The sequence below is a fragment of the Nyctereutes procyonoides genome, unplaced genomic scaffold (genome assembly GCF_905146905.1).
Source record: "Nyctereutes procyonoides isolate TBG_1078 unplaced genomic scaffold, NYPRO_anot_genome, whole genome shotgun sequence".
In the NCBI taxonomy this organism is placed as follows: Eukaryota; Metazoa; Chordata; class Mammalia; order Carnivora; family Canidae; genus Nyctereutes; species Nyctereutes procyonoides.
The window spans coordinates 8,094,109-8,110,886 of NW_026575037.1; the positions used below are offsets into that span (position 1 = coordinate 8,094,109).

Genomic DNA, 16,778 nt, shown 5'->3' on the forward strand with positions numbered 1-16,778 from the left:
AAACTCAGATTCACAGCCTTTATATTGCTTTCCACAACTCAAGGTTTATCCAGATTCATGAGCTAATTTGAATTAAATAATGACTCAATGCATAAGTTAATTTTAAATGTAATACTCTTGTCCCTTCTGCAGCATACCATGAACAGTAACTTCAAATTCCTTCTTGCGGTCACCAGCAATGTTTGTCACCACACAACGATAAAGGCCTGTATCTGAAACTTGAGCCTGGGCAATAACCAATTTGCGTCCATTTAGCAAAACCTTGAATCCATCCCTTTCATCAATTAGCTGGCCATCCTTTAGCCACCTACAGAAACAAGGTAAAAAGAAGTCTGGAGATGTATTTTAAATAACTTAATTCCTAGAAAATACGTGTGTGTGTATATCTTGGAAGAACTAGATTGATCTATATATTAAATGTTTCTATACATACATAGATATGTAAATTCTTAATTGTGTATTTGCCTAATTCCCTGTTGGTCCACACTATAAAATGAACTATAATTAAGAAAAGAAAAAAGCAAACCTGGCCCAACACAGAAGTTGGCATATTGTTGGAACCCCAGTAGCTATGTGTTTTCCTCATTCTTCTAATAATGCTGAGGAAACAGAGATGAAAGCCCCTAAATAGTATTCACTTCAAATGTTTAAGTAATATTAACCAGCAAAGTGAACATAGTCCTAAAGCATCTGTAAAATAAAATCTTCAAATCATATAGCATTATATTTTTTCATTAATCATGAGTTATCACTTCCCATTTTATTTCATAATCATATGTGAACATGTTTTATTCTCTTAGTTGACTGTTCCTTTGCATATCCTGCACCTTGGAAATGAAAGGTAAGTATTCATGAAATGCTTTGTAAATAAAGGAATGAAAAAAAAGAATTGGTGAACTTATATGCATGGTAACTTTCGCTATTTCCCTAATGTGTTCAGTACACTTCTTTTTATTTAGTCATTCATTAAACATTTCAGTGCCTCAAGAAGATCTGACAAGTACTGCTTAACAAATCTAGCTCTATGATCTGAAAACGTAATTTCTAGGCATAAGTGGAATTCCTTTAATTGAACAGGTTCAGGGTCTATGTGATTATTAAGCAAAAGTTGCCTTGTATATCGAGTATGTCTTTTAAAAGAGGAACATAAACAATATTATTTTACATGGCCACGTTTTAATGACATAGAACCTTTTTCAAGATAGTTCCAAAACACTCAAAGAAACGGGAGGTATTTAGAAGACATACCAAAACCCTTACATGATAGTTGGTGTGGGAGAGCCTGTCACTTGACAATCTAGCTCCAGTAAGTTATTAACCATCACAATGAAGTAAGATGTTTCATCTCCTCCTTCTATAGCTGGTGGCACTAGAAAACAACAGAGATGTAACATACCAAGAAATGTACACCAGGAAAAATACACCACCATTTTAAGTAATACTAAATTGCAGTTTAGAAGGCTGACAAGTATCATAAGAATTTGATATATGGAGGGGATTTGAAATGTAAAATATATTTTATCATACATACTTGCTAGAATCAAAGAATGTATTTGACATGCTGTGGATTTTTGTCAATCTAGCACTCTGGTGCTGCTGAAGCCATCTGAATATAAAGTTGGCTCATATTTTATGTTGCTTATTTTCATAATAATAAGAGAAGAGAACCTCAAAAATTGGACCTCTGCTCAAAAAGTCTTCAATTTATAGTGAAATAGAGACTAAAGACATTGCAAGATTACTTCCCAAGGCCCAGAGACTAAGTTTCCTGTTGTCCATCATTGTGCTCATGACAGAGGACCATGTAATCACTCACTGCAATCAGACTTGTCATAGTTATAAAATGCATCAATGTACTTAGAAATACAAAGTCTATCTATCAGAATCAGTGGAAGATTTATGTAAGCTCTTAGATCTTGGGATTCTAGTAATAAATCCACCAGTTAGTAATGTGCAGTCCAGAGTTGAACAGACAACTGAATCTTCTCTAAGATTGGTTCATTGTTCTACAACCAAAAAAGCATTTAATAAAATGGTCAGGTTTTGCTATGAACCTGGAATCCAGATTGTAGCATCTTTATTTACCTAAGACATCAACTTCGTATTTGATTTCCTTTTCTCCTGCCACACTGGTAGCCACACATACATACTGTCCCCGATCAGCTTCTAGGGCACTCATGATTTCTAATTTCTTCCCACCACCTTCTGTACGGATGTTGTCACTGGCTTTCACAGGTACGCCATCTTTCAACCAGGTCAGAACTGGAGGAGGGTTGCCAGTAGCTTTACACTCTAATGTCAGCGAATGAGCAATAACAACTTGCTTATTCAGAGGTGCACCCAAGTCACCTTCAATCATTGGAGGAACTAGGTAGAAAAAAGTAATAGTTCAGGCATCTTTGAAATCCTAATGAAATAAAAGGGATTTTTTTTTTCATGTAGTTTGACCATAGAAACTACTTATATGTCTGACTCCTTCTAAGCATAAAGGGAAGAATTTCTTGGGCTAGCTGATATGCAACTATCCTAAATATTGTGGGATGCTTTGTACTGTGTCTGGTTTACAAATGGTAAATACTTATTTAGTCCTAACAGCTACTTTACCCTCTCCATCAAAACCAAATGGTCTAGATGTTCCATGTGCCATGGGGAAATGGTTGGGCAAATAAATGGACCACTTGCTGCTAACTGTAGCTTTAAAAATATTTTTTCTAAATCATGGCACAACTCTTCCACTTCATATCCATGCATTTTGAAAATGATCAAACCTCCAGGGCTATGTCAGTAAATGAATTAGATGTTGGCATATTTAAAAACATAGAAAGGTATATGATTAAAGCACATATTTTTGCCTTACCATAGACATCCACATGGAATGACTTTTCAGCAGTTCCAGCAACATTGGTTACACGACATGAATATGTTGCTGAATCAGAGACCTGTGCTCGAGGGATATGAAGAAATTGTCCTTTATCAACATAAAGTGATTGTGAGCTGGATATGACTGGTTGGCCATCCTTATACCAAGTAACAGCAGGCATTGGCAGTCCTCGTGATTCACATTCCAGTTTAATTATGCTGTTGATCAATGCTGATATCTCTGTGGTGACATTCCCTCCTTTAATACTAGGTGGAACTATAAAGGATTTCAGAACAGAAACAAGTCTTCTAAGCTTTAGTATCTGCATCAAACTCTTAAATTCTGTAGACACTTAATGAATTAAAGACCATTAGGAAGTCTATGATTTATCTACTGATAATAAATTGCCTGTCTTTTCAGTCTTTATCACCTTCCTCTTGGGTGTCAGATTTCAGTAAAAACAAAGTCACAGTTTTAGTTTCAGGGGTTCATTTAAGTCCAATAGATCATATTACAGTAACTAAGAGAGTTATGTTTAACAAACAAAGCAAAACAAAATAAAATCTCACTTAAAGTTGATAGAATATATTTGAAATCAGGCCAAGGGAACAAAAATGTCAGATGTGGTAGACGATATGCCCGCTCCCCACAAAATACTGTCTAAGTGCCTTCAGAACCAGCTACTGGAAATAGCTGTGGAATCTTTAACTTTTGCTTCTTACAGGTTTTTGTTTCGTTGTTGTTGATCTTGGGTTTTGAGTTTTTGTTTTTGTTTGTTTGTTTTAGCTGCCAAGAGTTCATTCACTCAACTTTACTCATCTAATTGGCTACATGTGTATCTTCCATAATTCAGCAACCACATTCCTAGCCTCTCACACCACATGAACACTCTGCTGTTGGAAAAACAACTCAAGTGGTTCAATCCCTGCTACATCTTTTGACTGTGGTCATTCCAGGACTGTGCTACAATTGCTACAAGTTAAAAGAAGTCAAATGGCATGTACTTGAATTAGGAGTGCCTTAATATTATTTTCTTAAACTTTTGTTTTAGGAGAGGATCTATTATAGAATGTTTTTCTTATGGCTGGACTAGGGTTATTTGTTTTAGGAGGACAATCACAGAGGTAAAATAACCATCTCATCAGATCATATCAAAGGTACAAATTGTCAGCATGACTTATCACTGATGATATTAAGCTCAATAATCTGGTTGCAGTAGTTTTTGCTAGGTTTCTCCACTGTAAAGTTGCTCTCCTTTCCCCTTTTTGAGAAAGGAATCACTCTTATCAGCCCATACATATGGGGTGAGGAGTTACATTTTACTTCTTGAGAGAAGAATACCTACATAATTTATTTGGAATTATTCTATGTAATTTTGTTTCTCCTCCCCAAAGTATTCACTTATTCAACAATTTATTCATATCAGTATGAACTCAGGGAAACTTATTTTTATACTTTGGGTTATAATCTAATATTGCATTATTTAATTTGTTGTTCAAATTGTTCCAGTTTTGACCATTGGAAACTATTTCATTTGGTTCCTATGTTCCTTTGACATATCCATGTCATTTTATTATTTTAAATCTTTCTTACTTTCTGGCTCTTCTACATGCTGTAGGCTCATCTTGTATATTCCCTGCCCCAGCCCTAGAATTAACCATTTCTCCAAAAAGCCCTGGCTCCTTTCAGTGGAAAAGAATATTAGAAAACAAGAGCTGGGTGCTGAATAGAGTACCTTAATATTTTCTGATAATCATTCTTAGAACTAGCTTACAGTGACAAACATTCACATACACATTTTTTTGGCACACATAATTTAAGGAAAGATCTACTATACTGTGAAGTAAACTTGGTGGTGGAATAATTTTCTTATAAAGTGGTTTAATATATAATTCAGGGAAGCCAACTGTGGTTCATAGGCCAGTTATGGAGATGCTGAGGCAAGAACAGTTTTTACATTTTTAAATGGTTGGAAAAAAAATAATACTAATATTTTGTGACATGTAAAAATTAATATGAAATTCAAACTTCAGGGTCCATAGAGTTTTATTGAGATAGTCACACTCATTTGTTTACATATTGTCTATGGTTACTTTCTCTAATAACTGAGTTAGGTAGTTGCAAAAAGTAGCAAATATGTGTTTTCCTTGCTTCTCACTGATGCTCAACTCACCATAAATTTAAGTGACACAATTATAACTCATAGCATTTCAAGTTGCCATGCATATCACCATATCATATTTTATTTTATTTTTATTATCAGTCTATACTTTTTGTGTCAAAATAGAAAAGAAAAAAATAAGAAAAGAAAAAATACTTTAAAAAGTCACATTTTTAAATGTGTGGATTATTTTGTTATACATTAAATGGCAAAGCATTGTTTATTTTGTAATAATTCTATAACTGTTCTATAACTATATTGAAAGTTTACAATATACCCCAACACTACTAGACTAAGCACTCGTCACATTACTTCCAATTCAAAACAATAGTTGGAAAAATTAGAAAATGTAAAATGGACTGACTCAGAATTTCTCCACAAAAATATAAAGTCCAAATGACACTATAATCAAAATAAGTTTCTGAGTGGTTCATATGTTTTTCAAGCAAGAAAATCCATTTGCAAACAGTAATTTAATTAAAATCAGGGATGATTACAGTTAGTAGTCATAGAAATGTGTCCGGAGAAATTTTAAATTTTTGTTTAAGATTATGAGCCATTCCATGAAAATAATTGCTTGAAGAGTAAAGAATACTGGGAGCAACACTGATAGCTACCGTTTTTTTTAAAGCAACTTCTCTGAATAGTATTCTTGGCCCCTAACAAATTAACAGATGTTATTGATACTGCTTTTTGTTTGAGGAGTCAATGCCAAGTTTGAATAAACTGAAGAATTAGTCTCTAGGAATAGTCTGCATGGAACAACTACAGTCAAAAAATATTTTCAAAAAAAGTTAAAAAAACATGAATTCATTACAACCTGAAGTAGAATCTGCTAAGATAGTACAAGGGATGGTGGTAAAATTATGTGTGGGGAAGAAAAGGCTTAGGCAAATTTAAAAAGCTTATTAAAATGTAAGGTTTTAAAAGTCTATATTCCTTGCATTATTTATTAGCAAGCACTCTGTAATATTCATATGTTATTGAATATTTTTTATTTGCTCTTATGGACTTAAACATCATTAGTTTTGTGAATCTTTGCTACAAATAGAAACTGAATATAAAGACTTTTCCTACCATAGAGCAATTCAATGCTTTAATGGTGGTAAAATTATTAGTTTAATTTTTTTAGTTCAGGGTTGAGATGAATTTTTCTGAATGAATTGTTCTCAAACACTATTATGGCATACCATTGGTTGAATTTGGAAGTTACTTTGCTATAAACTTGATAATGTTTCTTCATGAGTTCAGCCTAAAATTACCAGACCAAAACAGCTCTTAAATGAAAAACTTACATCATGGTAGTCATTCTGTTTGAATCACAATTAATGTCAGGCTGTTTTATAAATTTCTAATGCTGTCAAACAAAATTGAGATCTCCATTCCCAGTGGATTTTCTGTGGATATATTTTCCGAACTCAAATTTCAGTTTCAGCAATGTTTGTCAGACTTTGACACATATACAAAGGAAATTTCTACATTTGAAGTTCGGTTATCTCTGAGAATGAGGACCTTCCATCCAAATTTCAATTGGAATTTTTTCATCTGCAGTTTGGCATGCTAAGAGTGAATTACCAAGACACTATAAGAAAATTCTATAAATGCCTTCCAAGCAATGAATATGGTCAGTTAAAATAATATGTTTGTGAACTGATTCTGGTATTTGACAGTATCTACGTGCATGGAAAGACATTTTCCAGGATGAACTATATAAGATTTCATTATAGATCAGCATTAACAGATGGACATTTGCAATCAATTTTGGTGAGAGGAATCACTAACTTTCACTACCAATTAATTAAAATTTTATCCCCCCTACAAGAATTCCATTCTTCTCATTAGTAGGCTTGTATACAAAAAATTTTATAATTTTTAAAATCAGTAGAAAAAGAACTTCATCAATAGACAATTAGTAGAGAGATGCCTGGGTGGCTCAGCGGTTGAGCATCTGCCTTCAGCCAAGGACGTAATCCTGGAGTCCTGGGATCGAGTCCCGTTGGGCTCCCTGCGTGGAGCCTGCTTCTCCCTCTGCCTGTGTCTCTGCCTCTCTCTCTCTGTCTCTCATGAATAAATAAGTAAATAAAACTTTAAAAAAATAGACAATTAGTAGAAATTCATTTCTACTTTGATATATAAGAAGTACATAATATCTTTGATTTTGTGTCATGGTCTGCAAGATCTAAAATATTTACTATCTCTGCCTTTTATAAAAAAAAAAGTGGGGCAGCCCGGGTGGCTTGGCGGTTTAGCGCCACCTTCGGCCTGGGGTGTGATCCTGGAGACCTAGGATAGAGTCCTGTGTCGGGCTTCCTGTGTGGAGTCTGCTTCTCCCTCTGCCTGTGTCTCTGCCTCTCTCTCTGTTTCTCGAATAAATAAATGAAATCTTAAAAAAAAAAAAAAAGTGTGCCAAGTCCAAGATAACCAATTAATACAAATTCAGGCCACCATTTTGAAATCTTTAAGAAGAGCAATTTATTCAGATTTAAAATTTTAATTTTGTTTTGAGACTACTTATGTTGCATGTTAATCTGTAAACGTATATCAAACTACTGGCTGAAATTGCCTAAGTCAACCACCAATTAGTTAGAGGATACATTAATGAAAGCAAGAACATAGTTCAAATAAGTCCCTATTTCCCCATGATTGTTATACAAAGGTATATCATTTGTACCAAAAGGATCTATTTTAAAAATAAGCATTTATGAAATTGAGAAAAAATTACTCAAAGAACATTTCAAATTGACATCAGAACAACATACCATCTACTGCTTAAATTTGCCAAATAAATAAATGTCACTTCCTATTTCAATTTAATTCATCTATATTTCTCTGAAACCTTACTTTCTGTTTGAGGAAGGCTGTTAGAGATAAAGGTAATGAACACACTGCACATTAAAATGCACTGCACATCTACCCTCAAAGACCTTTGTATTCTTTGGGGAGGCTCTCAGACTTTTTAAAATCAAACATGGACCTCAGGTTAAAAATCTTTGCCTCAGAACTAATAGGTGTCAGTTTACACAATCTCCCCATAGGATATTCAAAGGTTTTTTATTTTCTTCCTTTATTCATATCTTTCTCCTTGCTCTTTGCCCCCCTCCATCTCTTATTTTTTCACTCTTGTTTTGTCCCCATGTCTTTTCTTATTCAGGCACAATGTGCATTTCTGCCTTTCAAGTCCATCACCTGTTTTGTCCTCATGTTAGTATGTAAATAAGGAAAACCAATGAGTCAACTGTGGTCTGAAACACACTCGCAATCTGAAAACTACATAAATATTCTTCACAGCTAGCCCAAATATGGCATCTGTTTCATTCGTTCTTAGGAATAAAAGCATTTCCATAAGTGAAATAAAGTAAGCTTAATATTGCCCACTTGGAAGTGTAGACAAGCTTGCTAGAAAGTAAATGCATTGTTTCCTGAATAATAATAATAATACTCAAAACTTTGCAGTGTTATAATGCCTTTCACCTTGGACAATCCTAGGAAACTTAATCATTACAGATCCCTCTCTTCTGGGTGCCTGAGGGCATCATACAGAGTGAACAAGAGGATCTGAAATAAAAGAACTCAAGCCCTATGGCAATAGATGTCTTACTGAATCACCAAAATATATTCACCATAGATCTTGGCAACAATACAACAATGTGGAGAAGACTACTCAAAAGCTTAGGGGAACATTTGCACCTATTATTTAAATGTCTGCTTCTGGTAGGCGGCCAATAGTAGCAATAACACTTTTGTTTAACTTGGATTCATGATCGCCAATCTTTCAGTAATGTTACTCTTTTTTTGGAGGGCAAGTCTTTTCATGACTGAATTCTTCCAAGGCTTCTATTTATAGGCAGAAATGATTTAAAAGCATGCATTAAATAAAATCTCTTTGATTCAAGAGAGCTATTCCAACTTAATATAGGTACTCACATTAAAAAAGGGAAATTTCAAATTCAGTGAGGTTAATAGAAATGAAGCTTTTAAGACAATACAACCACCAGGTAAATAATGAAAAACAAATAACATTTATTAAACTCTTACTCTTATAAGCCAAGTAAACCAGTAAAGTATCTAGATTTTGATCCTTACAATAACACTATTAAGTAGATGCTATTATTGTCTCCAATTTACAGATGAGGAACCTGAAGATCAGAGGGTATTTGGGAAGTGTGGCCAAAGTCACAAAGCTATTAAGTGTCAGAAGCTGGATCTCAACCTATTTGCCTGTCTCAGAAGCACAAGTTCTTATTAATGACTAGACCAGTGTTGTCCAATAGAAAATATAATGCTAAATATGTATATAACAAAATTTTTGCTAGTAGCCATGTTAAAAAATTTGAAAATAAACAGAAGAAATTAATTCCCATAATATATTTTATTTAGCATAGTATATGCAAAATATTTCAGATGTAATCAATGTAAACTTACTAATTAGATATCTTACATTATATTTTCATATTAAGGCTTCCGTATCTGGACTATATTTCATACTTACAGCTTGTACCAATTTGGACTAGCCGCATTTCCAATGCTCAAAGGCCTCCTGTGGCTAGTGGTTACCGTATTGGACAGTATATCACTAGCCCATTCATTCATTTAGCAAACATTTCTTGAGAGCTACTGTGTATCAAAGTAGGAAACAAGCAAAACAAGGTCCTGTTCTTAGGAAGTTTAGCTTCCTTGGAGACAAACAGCAAGTGGGTAAACAAGCCCATAATTAGGCAATAACCTATCAGACAGTGATATGTATTATGAAGAAAATAAACTTGGATAATGTAATAGTGACTGGGTAATAGCTTGGCTTGGGAAGATCCTCTAGAGAGATGATGTTCCTGAAGTATCTAGACATTTTGTGAGTGTCATACGCTATGGAGAGACAGAAATTAGTGCAGTAAGTAGAACCACAAGAAGCATGACTGGTCTATTGAGTTCTGTTCCTTTCTATCAGGTAATTCTTTGTGCCCACAACATAATGTTCGTGTGCCTTCCTATGACTCTAAGTGTAAAAAAAAAATAAAATAAAATGACTTTAGTATTCACTTTCCTCAGGGGATGTTGAGACTTAGTGCAATGAGGACTACGTACTGTGGTGGGGACTTAGCTGGGAAAGAATAGTGACATAAACATAAGGCATTTAAAATATCACCAAGGGTCAGAATAAGGGCCAAGATGTTATGAAAAAAGAATTGCATACCATTGGCTTCATTCAATTCATGCGTCTCAACTCTTTTTAGAGGTGTTTCTTTTTTTACTCTTTTAAGGATATAGACATTTTATTATATACTAATCACGTGGGAAATATCTGCCCTCTTGAGTGACATCAACTGAAAATCACTAGAACTCTTAAAGAAATCCTACTTCATGACAAAATGCATTAAAACTAGATGCAGTGTTCTAGTCTAAAACACAGCAGATAGGTTCTCTCTTCTAAAGTAAGTAGCATTCCAAATTACCTAGCATTGAATAAATGAACAGTTAACATTAAACCCTTCTTTAAAATTTTCTTCTTTTTTTCTTAGAGCGAGCACACACACAATGAAAAGTGGGGGAGTGGGGGAGTGGAGGAGGGAGAGGGAGAGAGGGAATCAAAGCAGGCTCCATGCCCAGCATGGAGCTCAATGAGGGGATCAATCTCACAACCCTGAGATTTGATCCGAGCCAAAATCAAGAATCAGATAAGGTTAACCAACTGAGCCACCCAGACATCCTCCCTTCTTTTCAATTTATGGTGAGAACTGGTAATAACAAAAAGCATAAGAAAATAACTTACTATAGACAGTCAATCTTATGTCCTTGGTTTGTTTGCCAGCTGCATTGGACACAGCACACTGGTAGCGTCCCTTGTCACTTCTTCGTGCATTCTTTAAATGTAAAACTTGTCCCTTGTCTAGAAGTTCAATATTAGGATCTTCTAAAAATAAAGGCCTAGAAGAAATAAATTTTATTCTGTGAGTCCGTTTTTATTTTCTGGTTTCCTCTCTTATTAATAATGAAAAATCATTGACATTTGAGGTTAAAAATATGAATCAAAGTTGCTTTTTTCTGTATGAATCTAAAAGAAATACGATGTGATTAGTACTTCCATTCAGAAAAACTGAATTATTAAAGCACTTTACAAATGAAAATTAGATAATTATTACTTTGAGATGAAAAGTTCCTTCATTTCAAACTTAATTGTTGAATATTAATAGAAACCTGATAGTGTCATTATTTGTTTGAGTCTCTCTCCTCCTTCTTATTTTTCTTTTTTTTGTTTTTACAGCCAAAATTTCTATCATCGTTTAGTAAAGTGAAACTTAAGAGTTTATAGGAGCTTGAGGCGAAGCAGTATTATTTTTAAACCAATATCATTATAATACCCGAAAGAGTACTCACAATAATAATGAATAGTTATCACTTACTAAAGGCAATGATCATGCCAAATTTCCTAAAAAAAGAGATACTGTAACCAATATGAATGCTTTTATAATCATAAATACTGAACAATGTTTATGCCAAAAGCAGCTCATCTATAGTTGTCAAGGATGTCTTTCTCTACTATGTAGAGTCACTTATTGACTATTACAAAATGCTTACTTTACATAATTGGCTGCAGCTTTTGGCTGCAGCTTTATGTAATACTTGAAATATCATGGTTATTAAAGTCTATGATATCCTAATATTCATGCCTTTAAAACTCATTGATCTTTCAGGAAGACTCAAAGCAGTTTTTAAAAATTTTCAGTGACTTAGCCATGATAAATAATTAGATGCACTGCTCTATTAAAAGCTGTGAGTCATACTACACGATTAAATGGAAGCACATTTAATTGTCTTATATATGTTGGCAAATTGAATTTAAAAAATATTTTAAAAATTGTCTATGGTAGCACCCTCCACTATTTCTTGGTATGACACTTTGTAGGAAGTTCTCAAAAGCTAATAGAATGAATACCTTAGTTTATGCATCTTAACTGTTTAAAGAAATGAACACTTGATAATGTTACTCAAATTTAAGTAATTTTAAAACTTTTGTTAATTATGTAAGTAACATAAAAATTTAAACAAAAAAGTATTATAATAGGAAAAGGTCCTTTTGATTTATTACCTCTAACGTGAGTCTTCTCTAGACATTTCACCATTATAAGTTTGGTTTATATTCTTTCTAAACACTTTCACCCTTAAATGTCTTCCCAAAAGAATCTAGTTTTTATATGTAAATAGTATTGCTTTGTTTTCTTCTCTTTTCATTTGACAATAGCTATAGAGATATTTTTGGTATTATAACTTGATTGTACTCTTTTTAATAGCTGCCTAGTGTTTCACAAGATGACTATACTGTAAGTTATCCACCTATTTCCTAAGGTTGAGTATTAGTCAGTTTCCACTTTTCTGCCATCACAATGTTGTAGGGAATACCACCTACTATGGTACAAGCCCTCCTGTGGATCTGTATGAACACTTCCCTCTGCTAGATCTTGAAAATGTATTAGCTACATCACAGCATATGGGCATTCAAATTTTAATAGATATCAACAAATTGTTCTTCAGAGTACTAATTTACATTCTCTGCAGCAGAATACTACATCCTGATTTCCCACACTCTAGCCAACACTTCACATTGTTCAAACCTTTACTTATTTATTTGCCAATCTGGCCTGTGAGAGACAAAAATCATATTATTTTTGTTTATATTCTCCAAATTATTGAAAGTGAGCATTTTTTTCTTCCAACCTGTAATTTAAATTCGTTAGTATATTACAGTGTAATATTTGTTTCATATATAGGATTTAGTGATTCATCACTTACATACAACACCCATTGCTCATCGTAACAGGTGTCCTCCCTCATACCTATCACCCATTTAACCCATCTCTGTCCCTGCCCCACCTCCCCTCCCGCAACCCTGTTTGTTATCTATAGCTAAGAGTTAGCTTTACACTTTCCCTCTGTCTTTTCTCTCCATGTTCATCTGTTTTGTTTCTAAAGTTCTACATATGAATAAAATTATATAGTATTTGTCTTTCTCTGATTGACTTACTTCACTTAGCATAATATTCTCTAGAGCATCTTTTAATACATCTATTGCTTAATTATAAATTTTTAAATTGCCTGTTTATATCCTCCATACGTTTTTCTGTTGTCTTTTTTATTGGTTTATAAAGTTTGCATACTTTATTTATACATAGTTGCATACTTTAAACAATGCAAATCTTTACTTTTTGCTACTTAAGTCTTAGACACCTGCTCTCAGAAACCATAATAATACTTGACCATACTGTGAGAAATAAACTCTCAGAACAATACGAATCAAAGTAGCCATAGCAGTGTGGGCAAACCTCAGTAGCCCTTGAACTTAAAGTCTGGGAAATATCTAATTGCTCTTTTGTGGTTGTTCCTTTTTCTACATTATTAGAACTGGCTTAAGTATTCATCTGTCATAAAAATTATCTTTTCATAATTCAAACAGTTCCATGTGAAGGCAAAATTATCTCTGCATCTGAATCTTGCATTTATCATTCTTTATTCATAGCCTTTGGGATGAATATTTAATGCACACTAAATTTGAGTTCCTCTGTTTCTAAAATAAATTCCCAGCATTTATAAGGTTTTATAGTTCATTAGAATGAAAGATATTACAAAACTTTGAGACCATTTTTTGAACAATATTGCTTTGCTTCATGTTCATTTAATAATATCTATGAGTAAAATCCACATGAATTTACACATCCGTTCCCTATCAGTTGGACTCTTGCAACATATAGAAAAATGGTACTTACTTTCCATCTTTGAACCAGTGAATAGCAGGGAAGGGGGTGCCTTTGACCTGGCATTCAAGGGTAGTGTCATGGTTGAGGACAACAGAGACTTCATTTGGGGAGTTGGCACCTATTATGGTGGGTGGGACTTGAACAAAGACATAGACATTTTATCATGAAAATTGATGACTTAACAAAGGGTGGGGGGAGAAAAAGCAGATTATTAATGATTTCTACTAAAAATTTCAATAAAAATTTAATATTACAAATAAAATATCACACAATAATACCTTTTCATATTGCATCAGTCAACCCAACTAACTATTAAATTTAAATATAGAAACACATTCATTAAAGATTTGCTAGTAGGATAATTACTTGCAAAAATCAACTCATTTTGAGGAGTCATAAACTATATGCAAAAGGAGTTTTTAGGTGAGCGGCGAAGCTCATATAATGCAATTTATTACTGTTAGACATTTTAGATAACAAATGATATCATCAATATTAATTTTACAATGTTCAAATTCTACATATTACAACATAGTGCTACTCGAAGTATATTACCCTTGTTTATTTTAATTTTTTTTTTTATTTATTTTATGATAGTCACACAGAGAGAGAGAGAGAGAGGCAGAGACACAGGCAGAGGGAGAAGCAGGCTACATGCACCGGGAGTCCGACATGGGATTCGATCCTGGGTCTCCAGGATCGCGCCCTGGGCCAAAGGCAGGCGCTAAACCGCTGCGCCTCCCAGGGATCCCACCCTTGTTTATTTTAAAGGGCCTCTATGCTACCTATGCTGTCAGATAGGAAAAATATGAAAATGACTATGCTAGTTTTTATTCTCAGAATTATCGAAATATTGAAAAATTCCTATGCACTTCCCTGACTTTGAAATCCTCTCCGTTAATATCATGTTAAGATGTGTGGTCTTTGCCTTCGGAGCAATGACCAACCACCAAAGTAGCTCCCTCAGTAGAAGAGGGGTGTGACCAGATTTTGTTCTTTTCCTTTTTTTTTTAAGATTTTATTTATTTATTTATTCATGAGAGACACACAGAGAGAGAGGCAGAGAGAGACATAGGCAGAGGGAGAAGCAGGCTCCCCGCAAGCATCCTGATGTGGGACTGCATCCTGAATCCTGGGCTCAAGGCCTGAGCAGAAGGCAGACACTCAACTCCTAAGCTGTCCAGGTGCCCCCAGATTTTGTTTTAAGACCAGGCTGGCTGGGGCATGAAGCCTGGATTTGAGTGGCAAGGAGTGGGTGAAGGGGGGCAGTTCAGAGGCTACTACATCAATTCGGCTTACAAATGATACTGTTACAGTTAGAGATGAAAGGGGTAGATAGTTTAACCCTGAATTAGGAAATAGTCTTGACAGAATATAGATACATTTAGGGAGTTGGGGGTGGGGAGAGGTAGAAAGAATGAGAGCTAGGTTCTAGCAGACGCAAGTGGGTGGACAGAGGTGTGGTGCACTGTGATCGGCCCACTAAAGTTGACCAGAACATATGTTCACTGAGACCTTTTGTTTGATATACCACTAAGACATTCAAATCAAGACACTGTGGAGAAAATGAGATGTATATTCTTAGAGCTCAGAGACGACGTCTGAGCTGGAAATAAAAATTTGGGACACATCAGGACACAGGATTCAAAGTAAATTAATGCCCAGAGAAATAATACCAATGTAACTAATGATAGAAAAAGATCATTTAGTTTTTGATAGCCTGTACTTAAATATAATAATAATAATTTTGGTTGAGGCAATGAAGAGTATTTCAGGCTCTGAGAAGGCTAATGAGGGGATCATTTTTATGCTGAAGCAGCTTAAAAATGGTAGTTTGAATGCAGCATCATTCCCAGACTTTACTTCCATCCCAGACATAGAAACATATGCCCATTCTGATGAACAAAATATTGAATAGGAAGGAAGTCATTCTATCACCAAGTAGACTCTAATTGGCAAATATAATTTCATAAATTAAAATTATAAAACTTTAAATTTACGATTACCACTAAAATTTTCTAAATGTCTTATATCCCAATTCTTCTACCCGCACTCAGAATTTTCCTCTCTTAATTAGGATCCGGGCAGAGGTGATTTAGTGAAAAGAGTTAGAATTCAGGAAGGTGCATTTGCTACTTTCTCCAGTTCAAGTTACAACCTAGCAGCTTCAGGTGTCCGGAGTATTAATGAGTTTTATTCTGCATCATCCTGGATAGTTACTTCCCTGAGAATTTCCTGCCCACTTCACAGGAGAAATAGACAAAAGTAGTAATTTACTATTTTATATATAAGACAGTACCAAATACTCAGACATCTCTGTATGATAAATAATAAATAACTTAAAACATTCTATATCATATGATTCTGGTTAACCTATATTAAAAACAAAAATAATGAAAGAGTGAAACAAATGATATTTCTCTTATCAATGTTTTTTTTATCTCATTGCTCTTTCTTAACTGTCAGTCCATCCTATTATAAGAAATGCATGGAACGCCTGGGTGGCTCAGTGGTTGAGCATCTGCCTTTGGCTCAGGTCATGATCCTGGGGTCCTGGGATCAAGTCCTGCATCAGGCTCCCGTCAGGGAGCCTGCTTCTCCCTCTGCCTGTGTCTCTGCCTCTCATTCTGTGTCTCTCATGAATAAATAAATAAAATCTTGAAAAAAAAATGCACTCAAAATTGTAGGTTTTAAAAGTCTGTTTCACTTACCTAACACATCGATGTTAAAATACTTCTGAGAAGTGCCTGCAATATTAACTGCTTTGCAGGAATATCTTCCTACATCCTCTGGAGTGACTTTGAAGAGCTTTAATATCTTCCCATTGTTCACAATCTGAATGGTGCTGCTTTCACTCACCTTCAACAAAATGGTCAGTTATTTCCAATCCTAATACAAATGCATACTTAGGAATTGACATAGAAGTTTTCTATCATTATTAAGAAGAAAGTCTTATCTGAGTGATTTATTCCAGAGGCAGAGGCAAGGAATTATGCATATTCTGATGCTTTTA

At 34.4% G+C, this 16,778-nt stretch overlaps 1 protein-coding gene across 4 annotated transcripts in view; it reads right to left on the reverse strand.

Moving 5' to 3' along the window:
* Positions 1 to 16,778, reverse strand: part of HMCN1 (hemicentin 1) — a 454,683-nt gene that overhangs the window by 179,330 nt on the left and 258,575 nt on the right. For all 4 annotated transcript variants that reach the window (XM_055319154.1, XM_055319153.1, XM_055319155.1 and 1 more), the window contains exons 28-34: positions 16,477 to 16,624; positions 13,775 to 13,901; positions 10,786 to 10,940; positions 2,858 to 3,136; positions 2,086 to 2,367; positions 1,261 to 1,369; positions 138 to 307 (exon numbers count right to left, since the gene is read on the reverse strand). In XM_055319154.1, the coding sequence (XP_055175129.1) occupies positions 138 to 307; positions 1,261 to 1,369; positions 2,086 to 2,367; positions 2,858 to 3,136; positions 10,786 to 10,940; positions 13,775 to 13,901; positions 16,477 to 16,624 (1,270 nt within the window). The remainder of the gene's footprint in view (positions 1 to 137; positions 308 to 1,260; positions 1,370 to 2,085; positions 2,368 to 2,857; positions 3,137 to 10,785; positions 10,941 to 13,774; positions 13,902 to 16,476; positions 16,625 to 16,778) is intronic.